Raw genomic sequence first — 18,240 nt, 5'->3', positions numbered from 1 at the left:
GACTAACCAAAAACATATTTTATGGTCAAATTCTAACAAAACTTTTAGGACTCATCAGAAACTTAAGTAAAAATTTATTTTTTGTCATTTAAAGCATATGATATAAAAGGTCTGAAACATATTCTATGAAAATGAAACAAGGGTCAGATAATATATATGGGATCTGGCACGAGTTGTCATATCATACTATATTTAATTAATCGAGTTCAGGAATTTTGTTAGTAAGCGAGCTTACTAACTAATTTCCTGGACGAGTTTAATAAAATATGGTATGATATGACGAGTGTCAGATCTTTTTTATCACATGCTTTTGAATGAGCAAATTAAATAAATATTTACGCAAACATAATGATTAATCCGGAATGTTGTTTAAATTTCGTGATGTCATTTGATGTTGCAACGTCATTTCAGCGAAATAACAAAATGCAATTGGTCAATTAACGCAAAATAAACCAATGAAAACGCTTTAAAATGTTGTATTACACATGTGTGATATAAAAAAATATGTAATGGTTGTATTACATGAGAAACAGGGTATAGCATGTTATATATTATAATAACGAATATGACACTTTAAATGAACAAGATGGCAAAGGTCCTTGGTCGCTCACCTAAGACCGAACAAACTGAAATGTTAATAGAAGACTTTGTGATGGCTAGACGACTTGGCTGAAATATTGTTAAGGGCAAATTACATGAGCAAGTTTTATCATCATTAGGAAAACATGTGACTTTAAAAAGTTTTCACAAGATTTCACTAAAGCCAAATAGGGAAAAATACCCTGCCCCCGCCAACAATGATTTTTAACGGAAATATTTTGTAACTCTGCCAAATTATCATGAGAACTAATATTTTAAGCAAGTTGAATGATGATTGGGCAAATAACTTGAATTATGGAGTGTTCATAAGTTTTTACTATAGCCATATAAGGGCAACTGCCCAACCCACCATGTTTTATAATAGACCTGAACCGTTGTTACAATCAGCCAAGAAATAATTACAAAAGCAGCAAATTCTTTGAATTTATATCCTCAGCCAAACAAATTTTATTTATGGATGGGGGAAAACCATTGATGCATGGTAAAATACTAACAAAGGGCAATACATATTATTTAAGAAAGTGTAGGCTATGGTTCTTGTGCATGGAACTTATCTCTTGTACCGTCTGTGAGATATAGCCCTGAAAAGTTTTATCATACAAAAACAACAAAGGGCAATTACTCTTATTGATGAAAATGTTATGAAACCGGTGCATTGCACTTCTGCTCATTGATATCTACCGGTATACACCCATGAAGTTTCGTGTTGAGATCTTATATCATACCTAAGATAAAGCTCTGAAGTTACATCATACAAAAACAAAAAGAGGAATAACTCTTATTTAAGAAAGTGCAGGATTATTGTTCTTGTGCAAGGCACTTCTACTCCTTGATATCTATACACCCATGAACTTTCATGCTGAAATCTTGTAATGTATCTGAGATTTAATAGACCTGAATAGTTATATCATACAAAGATATAGATATACATACATATAGATCTGAAAAAGTACATCATTCAAAAACAATAAAGGGTAATTTTTCTTATTTAAGAAAGTGTAGGGTTATGTTTTTTGTTTTTCATGTCATTTCTCCTCATTGGTTTCTAAACACCCAATTAGTATCTAAACACCCATGAAGTTTCATGCTAATATCTTATATAATTTCTGAGATATAGCCCTGAAAAGTTTGTGACAGACAGATGGACAGACTGACAGAGAAACAACGCCAAATCTATATCCATATGGTTGTGGCAAGTTTTGTGATAATTTAACAAAAATTTGACTTCTGGAGCGTTCACAAGGTTTCAATATAGCCATATAAGGAACCCCCCCCCCCCCCCCTGCCCCCCGCCCACCCCCCCCCCCCACCTCTTAAGTCATAGACATCATAAGAACAAATGTTCTTAGCATGTTTAATGATGATTGGCAAAAACGTGTGGCTTTTAGTGTGTTTACAAGATATCACTATAGCAATATGAAGAAAACTGCCCAGCTCCCATGAGGAAACCTTTATCAAGTGACTGGAATCATTTTTGAACTTGGCCGAGATATAATTAAAATTAATGTTCTCATTTAGTTACCAAATGATGATTGGAAGAAAAAAATGTGATGTCTAGTTTTCACATGCTTTTCCTTTAATGTGACCATGTGACCTAGTTTTTTACCAAATGTATTAAAACCCAAACTCGGTCGGGATCATTAAGACAAATGTTCCAACCAAGTTTTAGAATCTTGACAAGATAAATGTCAACGACGGATGACGGACAAATCATGTTGGCCATTGCACGAGGAAAGACAGACAAAAGGTGATCACAAAAGCTCACCATTCCATGAGCACACGTTGTGCTCTGGTACATGTGTGAGTGTGTTTTTAATTTATGAGGTCTTCCAGCCCCTGAGGCTGTATGATGTGAAGACCCGGACTGTATACCACCATTTCTACCAACTAATCTCTTTGACTAACAAAAGTTGAGACAAATTTTGAAATATAGCTGTTATTTCCAGCTATTTATTATTTACTGAAACTACTTTTAGTTTTGGTGTGGTCTTGTGTTGTGTGGGAAAGCCGGAGTACCCGGAGGAAACCCACCAGTCCAGTATGGTAACCACCAACAAAACTCACATGGCCCAGTAACGGAAATTTAACCCTGGTTAATTGCCTAGGTGAGAAGGGAGTGTACCAACCACTGCACTAACCAGACAGCCTTTGCTGTGGTTAGCTAAAAAGCAGAGCATAAATACCTTAATAGTCCCTTCATCTTGTGGATATAGTATAAAATCCACATTTTTTATGCACGATTGCGGATGTTTGGTTGCAAATTCTGAGATGGCTGTTAACATTTCTCTAGCCACAACCTCCTTTGGGTAGCCAAGATTGCCAGTGCCGATAGCAGGGAACGCTATTCCGCTGTGATTACGCTTTTGTGTCTCCTCCATACAAAGGTTGACAAAGCTTTTCAGCTCCTTTTGAAAATACAATTAATAAGCATTTGTTACATGTAACTAAATTATAAGTAGCCTTTTAATTAATATTTACTTTAATATGTTGTTGTTGTTTATTTGTAAAAATAACAAACTTTCCCAACACACTAGTAAGTTATCAATTTAATTAGTCTCTTTTTCTATATGATTGAATACAATAGTCAAGGATGTGATCATTCCCATGCCCAGCTTGCATGTACTTTGCTGACTGCGTTTAAATTACATCCAGTTATAACTGACTGACAAAATCGGGATTTTTGTTGGAAGGGGACTATTATTTTCACCCAGAGAACAACTTAAAGGGACTGTAAACCACGAATGACGAAAAAAGAAAAGTTCAAAAATACCGTATTTTTTTACATTTATAAGTTTATATTAATTAAAATATCACGACTGGTATATTACATTACTTGAAAAAAGTTCATATTTTCAGTATATTCGGTAATAAAATTTCAGTATGTGAAATCGAAAGAACATCGCGAAAATAGGTGACATAACGATATACACACTATAAATAACGCAAGTAGATTGATCATTTTATATATAAACAAGATTTCTTTGAGAAACACAATGCCCCCCAGTAAGCCAAATATGAAGCTGCTAACTATTTCGGGTCACCGTGACCTTGACCTTTGACCTAGTGACCTGAAAATCAATAGGGTCATCTGCGAGTCATGATCAATGTACCTATGAAGTTTCATGATCCTAGGCATAAGCGTTTTTAAGTTATTATCCGGAAACCATTTTACTATTTCGGGTCACCATGACCTTGACCTTTGACCTAGTGACCTGAAAATCAATAGGGTTCATCTGCGAGTCATGATCAATGTACCTATGAAGTTTCATGATCCTAGGCATAAGCATTCTTGAGTTATCATCCGGAAACCATCTGGTGGACGGACCGACCGACGGACCGACCGACCGACCGACCGACCAACCGACATGTGCAAAACAATATACCCCCTCTTCTTCGAAGGGGGGCATAAATATTAACAATTCACTACACGTGCACAATTTGCATTCCTGGGTTTACCACGTGACGATGATGATCAATATACTGGCGTTATGTATAGTTAAGTGGTAGTTACCTGGTAGACATACCCAGTAAAATGTATAACCAAATATACTGAAAATATGAAAACTTAACAACTTTTTTCAAGTAATGTTATATGCCAGTCGTGATATTTTGATCAATATCAACTAATAATTGTAAAAAAATACGGTATTTAACAACTTTTCTTTTCTTCGTCGTCATGGTTGACATGAGTCCCTTTAATATTTATATTTTCATAAATGTATTTATTTATTGTAATATACAAACAGCGCAAAAAACTTTGATCAATCAGATTGATTCTGACAGTTATTTTGATTCTTTGACAAATTAACGTTAATATTACCTTTTTTACAATTTATTTACTGTGATTATTTGGACATAAAAGCAAAGGAAAATTGTAAAATTTAATATGTTTTAGGCATTCTTTTCATTATTTTGCTTTTTAATAAAAACTTTGCAATACAATTAATTATATCCTAAACAAACATTGAGTTGAATTAAATCTATAGAAAAGACTTGATACAACTTCACCTTCATGCATTATTTTGTAATTATTGGTTCTAAGTTCTCTTCGAAGGCGGTTCTTATGCTTCATATGTGTCTTTAAAACACTTTTTAAAAAGTTCCAAGTTTGTTTTTTTTTCCTTTAAAACTGGTAATTATGTGGTTCACACCCCTGCAATATTGATTCTAAATGTTATACTTTAATATAATTAGATTTTGAGTTCATTTTCTAATTCAATTTGTGCAGTTTTTATTTTAAAATAACATGTTAAATCCATTTGGCGGTGTATTTTTGAAATAATAAAATGACCCTTACATCAATAGTTTTCTTCTGTCCATCCCAATTGGAAACAGCCCCGTGCACAACATTGGTGCACTTCAGTTTATGTCCTTTTGTCACAGCCACCTGCCCCTCACCGATTCCATTTGGATACGACTGTTTTAGTTCATTCTGTATTTCCGGCCCAGCTTGCTTAAGTATTGTCTTAGACACAGCGCCATTGTTTAGATCAAGATTTCTTGACGTGGTGTTGACTATGACAGGTATCTAAAAAAATATTTTAAAAGCTTTTTTATGCATTAAGTATCAAACAGGATTTCCGTTTAAGACCATGTTTATGTTTTTTAAAATATGCAGTTGTAAAGATGATATTTTTATAAACGAAATCTAGCAATTATGACATCAATGCATACGTTATGTTTGGCAATTTCTGCTTTTTGAACAGCAACAGTGATGTTTCCAAGCTTGACCGGCAACGCCCTGTTCATTGGTTGAGGCCGTGCTACAACATACCAGATGACCATTATAATAGTATGCACCATAACTAACTATCTCTTGGACACTAGCTACATGTACATTACATTCAACCAGATACCGGTAGTAGTATGTGCAATTTATATTCTTTTCATACATAATCATCACAATTTAAAATATGCACGATTTTCAATGAATGGAATCATCATAACGCAATATCATAAATATTAGAGGATACCTTTCATGTTACTTATTAGAAGTTTTGAAAACTTTATAATAAAATCCAAAATATTAAGATTCCATACGTTAAAACAACACACATCTTTTTGCATAATTTTTTTAGATCTGTAAACACTCTGCCTATCCGTTTGATAGGTGTATATTTCTCAGATTACAACCACAGACACATTCAAATCTTTTCTCTAGCACAAAATTGTATGCAAAGTTCTGTGAGGTTATTAATTAAGTCACATATTTACATTTACAGTGACTCAGGTGATTAAAGCATGATCATGGTGATTAAAGCATGATCAAGCAAACATGTGACTTCTGCTAATATTGTAAGGTCAAATTACAAATGTAAAATTTTGCAATCATTGTAAATGTGCTTATGCATGGAAAAAAAGGTTTACACGATATAGAGAATTTTGTGAAGAAAAAGCTAAAAAACCCTCTAGTGTTCAGTATAAGATATTGCCTATTAAGAAACCCATCAGAAATTATACAGCCATGCACAAACTATGCAAGACTGGTAAAAATAAGAATTAATGTGGACTAAATACTCTCAGTATGACAAGAACAGCAAACTGGCATCGATAGATGCAACCTTTAAATTACCAAAGGGCAGATAGAAATACCATTGCGTATATTACATGTTTTACAACAAACTATGTATTTGGATACCGGTTATAGTACACTTACGTTTAAAAGTGCCTTTACTTGTGTCAGCAGAATATGTGCCAGTACTTTCTTCATCTGAACTATCCATTGGGCGAATTGATCCAGGAGGCAGACTCAATGCTGTAAAAGATAAACAAATAATGGCAATATGTGTAGCTGTCTAATCCCACAGGCAATGTAAGGACTGTCAGAACCAAAATAACAGTTCCAACAGCCCAATATCAGAGTCAGGATAAGGTGTTTGTGGTATACAATTCAAACAATTTCCTAATATGAACAAGAGATGTGTTTGTCAGAAACACAATGCCCACAATGCCCCCCTTCTGCGCCGCTTTGAAGCCATATATTTGACCTTTGACCTTGAAGGATGACCTTGACCTTTCACCACTCAAAATGTGCAGCTCCATGAGATACACATGCATGCCAAATATCAAGTTGCTATCTGAAGCGACATAGAAGTTATGAGCATTTTTCGAAACCTAAACGCAAAGTGTGACGGAACGACAGACAGACAGACTGACAGATGGTCCGATCACTATATGCCCTCCTTCGAGGGCATAAAACCATGTACATGAACACTGGAGTCTCCGGTGTGCAGTCAGGCGCGAACATCGAATGCAAACTGTCGAGTAACACATTTCAACAGTTTGTTGTCGCTTAGAAACAATTAAAGAGTGTGTTGCCGAAAACAAACTGTTGACGTGTCTTGCTCGACAGTTTGCAAAAGGTGATGGAATGTGACACTATATTCTCAGTTCGTGTATATAAACCTACACAAATGCGTCACAGTAAATCATATCTAAACATGATGTAAAACAATCGAAAACGCACACATTTGTCAAAACATCGCAGTCTTAACACTGCTGATCATGTTTTCACAATAACCAAAATTAAATCCAGTATTGACCACATTTTCCGGTAAATCAGTACACAGGACATTATCTGTTTCAATACTAAACTACCTGAAAGAGCGTAACGTCAAAGATACAGCATTCTCCTGGCTACAAAGTTTTCCTTTCGACAGTGTATATACACCCACGCTAATTTTCGCGCGCTTTTTACCAGGACAATACATGAGCAATAGATGTTGCTAGCGTAAGCGTTGGGTAAGCAATGAAATGAAAATAGGAAAAATCATTACACGCACCGTATGGCGTGACATTGTACATTGCTGCATAGTTTTCGCTAGCTTTTTGTTGGGGGCAAAGGAGATACATGTGGATGTTTTATTTAAAGCTAGAAAGTGTGTTTTGGATTACAAAATTTGTATTCTCATTTGGGAATTCAACAAAACATTTATATTATATTTATAATGGATTCAATTTTAAATACCAATATTAACTTTTTTTAAACCCTTTACGTGTCGAAACGATGTTTTGATTATGCATGAAAAGCACAATTTCCAGGAGGATTACACCCGGTTTGTGATAACATTTAAAAATATAACTGATTCCGTATAATTGAATACTCCGGATAATTGAATATTCGGACGTGACAAATGGGCTATTCAATTAAGCGAAATCTACTGTACTTAAGAACACTACATTGACCAGTCTCACAAGATTTTGAATCACCAATCCCTTTGACTAGCTGTCAAGCACTTCTGTATAACAGCATACCTGATGATGACTGCTTGCGGGTGAAGTGGTGAACACTGGAGGCTCCAAATTCCTTTTCTAGCCCCTTAACAAATCCATCAACCGTATCCTCTTTCAAGTCGCATAAATAGATTTCTGTCAGCTCCGATTCTTGTACTTCTCTGAAGAAGTTCTTCACAGAGGCAACAATCACTCCCGTTGCCAGCTTAACAGGGTAACTAATTTGACAACACAATAAAGCTCTATACAGTTGTCATCATAAACAAATCAAATCGGCAAATATCAATGTAGAAGGTAAATGCTATGGTACATTATATAAGAGTTATTACTTTATTAATTTTTAAACTTATACATACCCATATGCCCCACAACTTATAGCAGGCAACGCCACTGATTTGTAGCCCTTTGCAGATGCCTGATGCATTGCCTTAAAAACAACCTCTGTGAGTTTTTCATCCTCTTGCTGCATTCCATCTTTCCAAACAGGACCCGCAACATGAACAATACTCTTAGCTTTTAAATTTCCTGATGTGGACACAAACACTGCTGCTTCGCCAAGTTTTCCATGTGCATCAATGTACAGCTTGCAATCCCTGGCAATAGTATCGCCACCTATGAACGCATGAACAAAATAAAGTAAACTAAACAAATCATCTTAATATTAATAAAAAAACAATAGAAAGCACTCCATTCCTTGACCTTTTAGCTCTTATTTTCGTGTATACATAGCATCGTATCAATCTGTGCCTGTTAGTTTACTATAAATATAAGAAACAGCCAAATGTTCATTTATGAAAAAGACCCTATAGGAGAACACAGTATTTTTAACCAGCATTCAAATATGACCTTTGTCAGTTGTCCTCACACAGAGTAAATTCCAGCTGAATATCAAAATTTAAACAAAATTCTGGCAAAACAACCGTTTATTTCTTTCAACTGAATAAGCACTTGCATATTTTGACGATGTTTTTTCTGTAATGTGAAGTGAAAGGGTTTTACATCAACTTGTTGTTCCACATCAGATTCTTTTATAGAAATCTACTAATTAGTCTTGTGTATTGATAGTTTCTTAATACACGTACAACATACCACCCAAATCAACAATGCTACAGGCTTCACGCTTGACATGTACCAAGGCTTTTAAAATCAAACTACTTCAGATACTAGGGTTTAAGTCATTGATATTTTATGCACAGGGCTTTCCAATTATGTGAATAATCAATGCAATTAATCTTTTATCATTAAATACAGAACTTCTTACAGGTCAAACACAGCATACATTTGATGATATTTTGGATTAAAATAAATGAGCATCAGATATGAGGTACCTTTTTTCAATATCTCTTTTCCCAGTCCCCCACAGAGGCTCAGTTTCTCATCTGCAGCATTAACAATTGCATCAACATTCAAATCAGTCATATTGCCGAACATAACATGTATGTTCCTCTTCTCGTATGCAATACATGATGCTATAATAGAACATCCAGGCGGTAGACTGGAAGCTGTTGAAGTTAAGCTGTATATTCCATAATCCTCATCACCACTGTCTTCATCACTTGATGAGACAATTACTGGGTAGGTACTTTCCACACTGCGCAAAATTCCATGACCTTTGTCCGTTTTCATAAATTGGGAAATGCCAGGTTTGGAAATCTTATGTTGTTGTTTCTTTACCTTCTGAGCTAACAACTCAAGTTCTTGTCTTACTTTATTTATGCCTTTCTTTGTACCAGATACTTCAATTTGGTTTTCTGCAAACTGAACTCTAACATTTTCACCTTTTGCCAAGTCAGATATGTTTTGATTATGATGCTGTCTCAAAAGCTTATGTATGTTTTTAGCAAATGACCACTTGTCACTATATATTGTATTTTTGTCTAGAAAATCATTAATAGTTTCCAAAAGTTTGCTAAATATGTCATCTGTACAAACAAAGGCAACCTCGTCTAAGGATTTGTCTACTGTCAGCTTTCCTTGATGTTCTTCAAGAAGCTGTTTTTCCAATGCTGCCCATGCTTCTGACTGCACTGATGATCGACTCTCTTTAGTAAGTTGAACTTTGCCAATAGATACTGACTTAGTAACAATGTTTACTGCTTTGCTAAGCATTGTGTCATGTTTGCTCATCACAATAAGCTTGCCATTAACAGTTTCCCAAACTGCAATAACTTTGTCATTTTTCAACTTCTTTACAATGTAGTCTTTGACAGGCCTACTCATAAACATTGCCATTGTCTCATTTTGGATCTGGGATTCATTTCGGACAAAAGTATCTTTTATTTTGTACATCTCAATCTGGATTGTGTTAACCACCTTATAAACACCTTCAATTTCTATTTCATTTTTTGTTGGATGAATGTTAATTTTAACTTCAGGAAACTTCTCTAGCATTTGACTAGGGAATTTATCTGCCAACAGCATTTTAGTTTCGATAGGCTTCAAATTTTTCACTTCTACTTTTGTCCATTCCTTTTCCTTCTCTGCAGCATCTTGTATGTCTTTTACAATTTGTTCAACTTTTGTCTTGAGTCCCAAAACGTTTCCTTTTATTCCCACAATATATATTTTGTTTTCTTGCCTTTGTATTAAAATAGCTACGGCTTCAGGATTATCAATAGAAATTTTGCTTAATTCTTCTGTTACCTTTTTCAAAATATCTTGGACAACAAAAACACTTTCAACGTCAAGAGTGTTCATAAAGTCTTGGAAGCTTGCTTTTGCATTGTCATTCCAATCCTTGGCAAGTTTAACACAGTCTTTTACATCCTCAGACAATGTACAATGTAGTTCAACATCTTCAGTGTCATTAGCTGCAGGCCAGATTATTGTGGCATGGCACATAGATAGCTGCTTTTCAACTGCTACTTTGTTGGCACTGGAACGATGCAGAAATTTTATCTTCTGAATATTTGCCTTCACTGTTAAAGGGTTTGGTTTTTTGAATCGTCGTTCGACAGTGTCCCCTTCTGCCCTTCCAATGCATGGGAAGTATCGCCTTACTTCAAGTTGTCTTCCATCAAGCTTCTGGTCTTTTGACAAAACTCTATCTACAACTAAAAAGAGGAGTATCTTGTCTTTCACAGATTTTATAACTCTTCAACCTTAATTGTAAATTTAGTGCAATCTTAAACATGTGAATGCCATAAACAAAATGCAATTTATAATATATATGTGCTAAGTCTTTCAAAACCATTTAGTATGATCCTCTTGTGAACAATGACCCTTAATAGGGCTCTTAACCTAAGACCTGAATGAATGAATGAATGCCTGGAGAACTCACATCATTTTTGTCTTGAAACTTGGTGATTTGAAATTAATGTGAAACTCTATACTTAACGAGGTAAAGCTCCATACGATGTGTTGAACTTAAATGTTTAATTATTATCTTAACGGACGAACCTCTACGAAAATATTTCCAGACATAATTTTCAAAGCTTGCATTTAGAATGTAAATAAAGAAAGTCAAAAATCTTTAAATTCCCTTCATTCTGGACAGCAACCCTCATTTTTAACGGACCGGCCGGGTTATAAGTTCGGTGCTCATTTATTGTTATTTGCAAGTACATGCATATTAACCCTCCATAACCGGATACATACCACTTTTCTAGTATGTATAGTATGTATATATATATATATATATATATGTCCCATAATCCAATATAATTACAATCTAAATTTAAAAAAAAATTCTGGCCACAGTTGATGATAAGTTAAGAATTTCATAAACACAAACATAGGCAATTTAATTTGCACAGTAAATTATGGGACAAGGGGTTTTCTAATTGAACATGTGCGAATCAGTGGACGCAATGTGCGAGCATCGGGCACAGTTCAGATGATTATAACAGCCAATGGACAAGTGAATTTAAATGTAGGTAGATTTAGTACACATTACTTTCCGAAAACCAAGCAAAAAAGACAGTTACATTTTACATCACATTTTAACAGACATTACTGAATTAAGTTTTGTCTACAAATTATAATGAAATGAAAAATTCCTAGATTAACTTGTTAATGAATCAAAAGATCAATAGCACATTAATAGTAACAGCATTAGAACGTGAAACAAGGATAAACACATGCTATTTTTCAAATTCTTATTTACATAAAATAATAGATTATCACACTTAAAATGTAATATGCATCAGTATGGGATAGTCAATAATTGATTATAATAGAGCAGTAATTATATCAGCTCAATGGGCACCACCATATTTGAATTACTAGAAAACACTTAAGACAGACATGGAAGGTTGGAGAAAAAACTGGAGCCATGACCCTCCAGCGTTATATTGAATTCCACATTATGACTGAGTGCGTTATATTGGATTTACAATGTATTGCCTTTAATTCCTTGAGATTACAGTAGGTTTTGTTCACTAGTTTAAACTATTTTTTAATCAAATCACCTACAGCCTGTGCAGCTGACATTTTGAACAACTATGAACGAGAATCATTCTATAAAACTCCTGTGAAGTTTCTCAAAAATTTGTCAACAGATTGTGAGATATCTTGTGAATAGAATTGTTGACAAGAGATGGCAAATGACACTGGACAGCTATTCTACACTGTTGTTAAAACACTTCTCTCAAAACTTTCTACACAAGTTTAGTAAAATGTAGTCAAAATAAAATGGGCCTTTTGTAACATGTTATTTTTATTTTACCTCTGGACAGAAATTAAGAATGTTAACATGTTTGATTGAAATTATAATATTCATAGTACCTTTATAGTCAGCAAAGTAGACCAGACAGTAGTTCTGAGTGGAAAACATTTCCACCTTGTCCACTGGCCCACCATTGCTTCTTTTTTCATTCTCAAAATAAAGGGACACCATGTCCACAGTCGCTGTGTCACTGATGTTTGAGACCAGCACACAATTAGAAATGGGCACTTGACTGACCCGCAAATAAGAACCTTCAAGGGCTTTCAATCTACATGCCTCTTCCAATTTTGCAAAGTCTGCAGGAAATCAAACACATGAATAATTAACAAATATGCCTCAGATTAAAAACATTTTTTAACTGGAGTCTTCATAAAAAGTAATACACAGACCATAATAAAGATAGCATGTAAGTAAAATGTTAAAACTCATGTTACTATATTTCATTTTCAGCAATGTCGCTATCCGGCTAATTATTATAACTGAAGTGGCTAAACATGTTTTCATCAAGTGTCTCATGTACATCAAAATGATATTTATGTAATTAGGAGCAATCCCATACCAATGAGCTTGACTAATCTTCTCCTTCAATTCAATTGATATTGAAAAGTATCTTTTCTGTCAGTCATCTAATATAATTGTCCTGACAAGAGGGCCATTAACGATTAATGATGGCCCTTAAGCACTAACCTGAGTTCAATGACACCAATTGTTGATGAGTTGGACAGTTGATCTAGTTTTTGAACACACTTGACCTAGATAAAAACATGGCCTTCATGTTGTCAAGATAAAAAAAATTAATTGGTGACCTAGTTTGTAGACGCATCTGACTCAGATTCAAACTTAGCCTAGATACTGTCAAGATAACAATCTGGACAAGTTTTACCAAGCTTGAGTCATAAATGTTGACCCTTCAGTGTTAACACTGTTTTACTAGGATTTGACCTCGTGACCAAGTTTTTTATTCATATCACCCAGACTTGAAAACAGACTAGGTTGGCCAAAATGAATATTCTGACCAAGTGTCATCAAGATTGAAACATAAATGTGGCCTCTAATGTGGCAATAATGTTTTTTTACCATTAGACCTGGTGATCTAGTTTTTAGATGCATGTAACCCAGATTCAAAGTATGCCTAGAAAAGGTAAGATAAACATTCTGACCAGGTTTCATGATGGAGTAATACATGTTTGTCTAGAGTAGGAACAATGCTTTACAAATGAATCATAAATATGGCGTCTAGAGTGGTAACAATTTTTTTCACTTTTGACCTGGTAACCTACATTTTGAAACCACATGACCAGTTGCAAAATCACCTAGATCTTATCAAGATAAACATTCCAACCCAGTTTCATTAAGATTGAGTCACAAATGTGGCCTCAAGAGTTGTAACAAGGCGTTTTTTTAAAGATTTAACTTGGTGACCTAGTGTGTTGACGCACATGACCCAGATAAGAACTGAACCTAGAAAGTGTTTCAATAAACATTTTGATGAAGTTTCATCAAGATCGAGTCATAAATGTGGCCTCTAGAATGATCACAAGAATTTCTAAGATTTTACTTAGCCACCTAGTTTTTGGATTCACATGACCAAGATTTGAACGGTCCTAGATATTGTCCAGATAAACATTATGGCAAAACTTTATCAAGATTGAATAAAAATGTGGCCTCTACAGTGGTAACAACCTATAAGTAGGTGATGAACACTGCACACCGGATACCAGACACCACATGATGATTGTCAAAAGGTCATCACAATAGCTCACTATGAGCACGAAAGGTGACCTAAAAATGTTTTTTAAGTTGAAAATCTTTAGTGGTTACAGTGGTTTATGTAAACTTAACCTTGAAAAGTATCATTTCAAAAAAGGAGCTTCATTCAACAACAAAACTGGTCACAGTTATCATTACTCGCAAATGACCTTTTATTCTAACCTTGATACACATGTGCAGTTTAAAATTAAAATCGGTCAGTACAGAAGTCAAGTAGATACAGAGATAATTATGTACTTATTGCTTGCAAAACATGACATACTACATTCCAATGTGTTAAATATGACATAAGTTTCAATTTAATACTGGGATAGCTTTAGAGATATGGAGTTGTTGCATACTATCCTTAATTTGACTGCAGTACAAAAGGGAACATTATTTTGATAAATTGCATGTCAGAATTCTAAATTCCAGTTATGGGTCTCAGACAGTGACCATATGTAATATACTTTAAGACATGTGTGAAGTTTTAATTGAAAATCTGAAGTCATTATAGAAACATTGACTTTATGCACCTAAACCTTACTCCCACTATTTGATGAATAGTCAAACTAATAGACTCCACTAAAAATGTAAACTTTACTATTCAGTCATATCTGAAACTCTGGAAAACTTTTGAAAAAGTTGGCAAGGTTTAATGTGCATCAAACTGTGAAAACTAGAGCTTTGTCACAGACGTGACGAATACCTCCACATGCTGCATTGACACATAATATTTTGCATGTCGTCTTCACAAAAAACAGTGGACACCATGCTCAATTTTTAAAACGCACTAAGTGACCCCTTGACCTAGTTTTTGACCCAGAAAGGCCCATGTTCTAACTTGGCCTTAATATCATCTCCATAAAACTTCTGACCAAGTTTGGTGAAGATCGGATGTAAACTACTTGAATTAGAGAGTGGACACCATGCTGAATGTTAAAAAACGCAATAAGTGACCCCGTGACCTAGTTTTAGGCCCAGTATGGCCCATGTTCAGACTTGTCCTAGAGATCATTCAGATAAAACATGTGACCAAGTTTGGTGAGGATTGGATGAAAACTACTTGAATTAGACAGCAGACAACATGGTGAGGTTTAAAACGCACCAAGATACCCCATGACCTAGTTTTTGACCCGGCATGACCCATATTCAAACTTGACCTAGACATCATCTAGATACAACTCTTGACCAAGTTTGGTGAAGATTGGATGAAGACTACTTGAATTAGAGAGCGGACAACATTGTGAAGTTTAAAACGCACTAAGTGACCCCGTGACCTTGTTTTTGACCCGGCATGACCCGTATTCAAACTAGCCCTAGACATGATCAAGATACAACTTCTGACCAATTTTGGTGAAGATTGAATAAAAACTACTTGAATTAGAGAGCGGACAACATGGTGAGGTTTAAAACACACTAAGTGACCCTGTGACCTAGTTTTTGACCCGGCATGGCCCATGTTCGAACTTGACCTACACATCATCTAGTTACAACTTCTGACCAAGTGTGGTGAAGATCGGATTTAAACTACTTGAAATAGAGAGCGGACACCATGCTCAATGTGTAAAACGTACTTAGTGACCCTGTGACCTAGTTTTTTATCTGGCATGGCTCATGTTTGAACTTGGCCTTCAGATCATCTAGATAAAACTTCTGACCAAGTTTGGTGAAGATCGGATGAAAACTACTTGAATAAGAGAGAGGACACCATGCTGAATGTTAAAAAATGCACCAAGTGACCCTGTGACCTAGTTTTTGACCCTGCAAGGCCCATGTTCGAACTTGGTCTAGACATCATGTAGATACAACTTCTGACCAAGATTGGTGAAGATCGGATGAAAACTACTTGAATAAAAAAGCGGACAATATGCTGAATGTTCAAAACGCACTAAGTGACCCCGTGACCTAGTTTTTGACCCGGCAAGGCCCATGTTCAAACATGGCCTAGACATCATGTAGATACAACTTCTGACCAAGTTTGGTGAAGATCGGATGAAAACTACTTGAATTAGAGAGCAGACACATAATACGGACCGACAGACAGACCGACCGACAGACAAGTTCACTCCTATATACCCCCCTAAACTTTGTTTGTGGGGGTATAACAAAACCATGGGCCCTATTTTATCAAAGTTCTTTTGGCAATGTTACAATGATTGAGGGGGGCACCTCCTCATTGGGAGGTCTTTCACTATAAGGAATTACCTATCTCCTCATTGACTGTAACCAAAACAACATCCTCCTGCTCAGCATGATAGGTCATGGAACCTTCTACCAGAGTAATTCCCACTCTAGCCTCCAAGTACAGATCTAGGACGTTGAATGTTATCTTTTGGTTCAGTCCTTTGATAAGCAGCTTGTTCGGGTAGCTGGGTGGGGGAACTGGAGGGGTGTACAGGGACACAACCAGCTCTTGGCCATCCAGCTTATGTTGCTTCTTCGCCACAGCCTGTGCAACTGTTAAAGAGCAAAAACAATAGATTGTGAAGCATACAAATACATGGAACATATTGCCTGAAAGACAATTAGCTTGTAAAGCAAAAGGGACAACCCACTTCAAGATTTATTGATCGCTAATTGGTCGATCAATATTTAGATAAGAGTTTCATTTACTGGTGCAAAAAATAAATTTTCTTTTCATGGGTATATAAAATAAATCCTTGCAGAAGTAAGAAAACTATTGATAAAATTGCCCTTAAGATACATGCAATGTTTTAATATACCGGTAACATTCAATACAAGAATAGCTAAATAACCAGACAAGGGTCAACCTTCAAGCAATAAATTGACTGCGGTTTATGTCTGCTTTATGATGGGGGTATGCGTATACCAGAGCTTAATGGGTACTGAAAGTGAGATTATTTGGAACTTACTTCCAAATTGGATTCATTTTCGTGTTTTTCGTTAAGGAGTAGCAAATTTTGACCCGTTAAGCCACTTTATATTTATATTTCTTTTAAATGATTACGCCCTTTTGGCTCAACAGTGTTTGTGCTTTCCTCATTTTTTTGTTTCAAGATTGTAGACATCGGAATACAAAAGTTATTGAAGGAAAACCGTCCACAAATCTGTTGCCTACAAATGTGACGTTACAGGAATTGGATGTACAAATATCATTTTCTCTTATAATACAGAGTATTGACTCATGTGTACAGTAAAATATAACTAAAATTATGATTATTTTATTCCCCCCCCCCCAAATTACGACAATAATTTTGTATGATTGTGTATGCAATGTATACAGTTTAAATTCAAATTTCCAATGCAAAAAGCAAAACAAAAGCATCTTTTTATGGAGAAATTAGTTTTTTTCTATTCCAATACAAGGATGTATACTACAGAATGTCACTAAATATTTGTGTCAATATTCCATTTCTAAACTTTAACACATTGACTGTCCTAAATGGTGATGAATTTTAACATTAGTAAGGAAGAGTCCATATTACAATAAGTCGGTAAACATATACAGATCTTGTTTGGAAGGAGTATTTAGCAATCTGAAAGTAAAGACTTGTTTTGCAGTGTCATATAATAGTCATTTTTGTGACCTACAATACTGTCAACAATTTTGACAAAATTGGTCAGTGTGTTGAAATAAGTGTAACGGTTGTAAAATTCATATATTTGATAATAAACAATTAAAATGTTATATTTAAATCACTTGAGTGCAGTCTAAACCTCTTCATGGTAAAAATGATGTTTAATTAAACTCTTGAACTGTGTCTGTTTAATTTATTTATTGGAAACAAGATAGATCCAAGGCTGGGAAAGTGTTAAACCGAGGGACATGACTTAAAAAACTTGGTAGAATCCTACCATACAATATTACATGACAAAGATTTTACCTCTTGGTCTTGTTGTTTCGCGAAAATGTTTTAATCATTTTGCAATATTGGTCTATATAAATCATGTGACCCCTGGGGCATGGCCATTTTTTGACCCCAGAGGCATGACTTAAACAAATTAAGTAGAGGACCACTAGACAATGT

General features: G+C 35.1%; 1 protein-coding gene across 7 annotated transcripts in view; it reads right to left on the bottom strand.

Annotated features, from left to right (window-relative positions):
• LOC127841439 (protein mono-ADP-ribosyltransferase PARP14-like) overlaps positions 1-18,240 on the bottom strand; it is a 118,060-nt gene that overhangs the window by 69,292 nt on the left and 30,528 nt on the right. For all 7 annotated transcript variants that reach the window (XR_008030982.1, XR_008030983.1, XR_008030984.1 and 4 more), the window contains exons 10-18: positions 16,457-16,708; positions 12,559-12,795; positions 9,162-10,886; positions 8,190-8,445; positions 7,855-8,051; positions 6,257-6,355; positions 5,275-5,363; positions 4,898-5,128; positions 2,784-3,005 (exon numbers count right to left, since the gene is read on the bottom strand). Coding sequence is in view for 4 of the 7 variants with exons in the window: in XM_052370257.1 (XP_052226217.1) it covers positions 2,784-3,005; positions 4,898-5,128; positions 5,275-5,363; positions 6,257-6,355; positions 7,855-8,051; positions 8,190-8,445; positions 9,162-10,886; positions 12,559-12,795; positions 16,457-16,708 (3,308 nt within the window). In the remaining 3 variants the exon portion in view is untranslated. The remainder of the gene's footprint in view (positions 1-2,783; positions 3,006-4,897; positions 5,129-5,274; positions 5,364-6,256; positions 6,356-7,854; positions 8,052-8,189; positions 8,446-9,161; positions 10,887-12,558; positions 12,796-16,456; positions 16,709-18,240) is intronic.

Source organism: Dreissena polymorpha, chromosome 8 (genome assembly GCF_020536995.1).
Source record: "Dreissena polymorpha isolate Duluth1 chromosome 8, UMN_Dpol_1.0, whole genome shotgun sequence".
NCBI classification, from domain to species: Eukaryota; Metazoa; Mollusca; class Bivalvia; order Myida; family Dreissenidae; genus Dreissena; species Dreissena polymorpha.
Note: the sequence above shows the minus strand (reverse complement) of the source record. Positions and strands in the feature narration are given on the sequence as shown.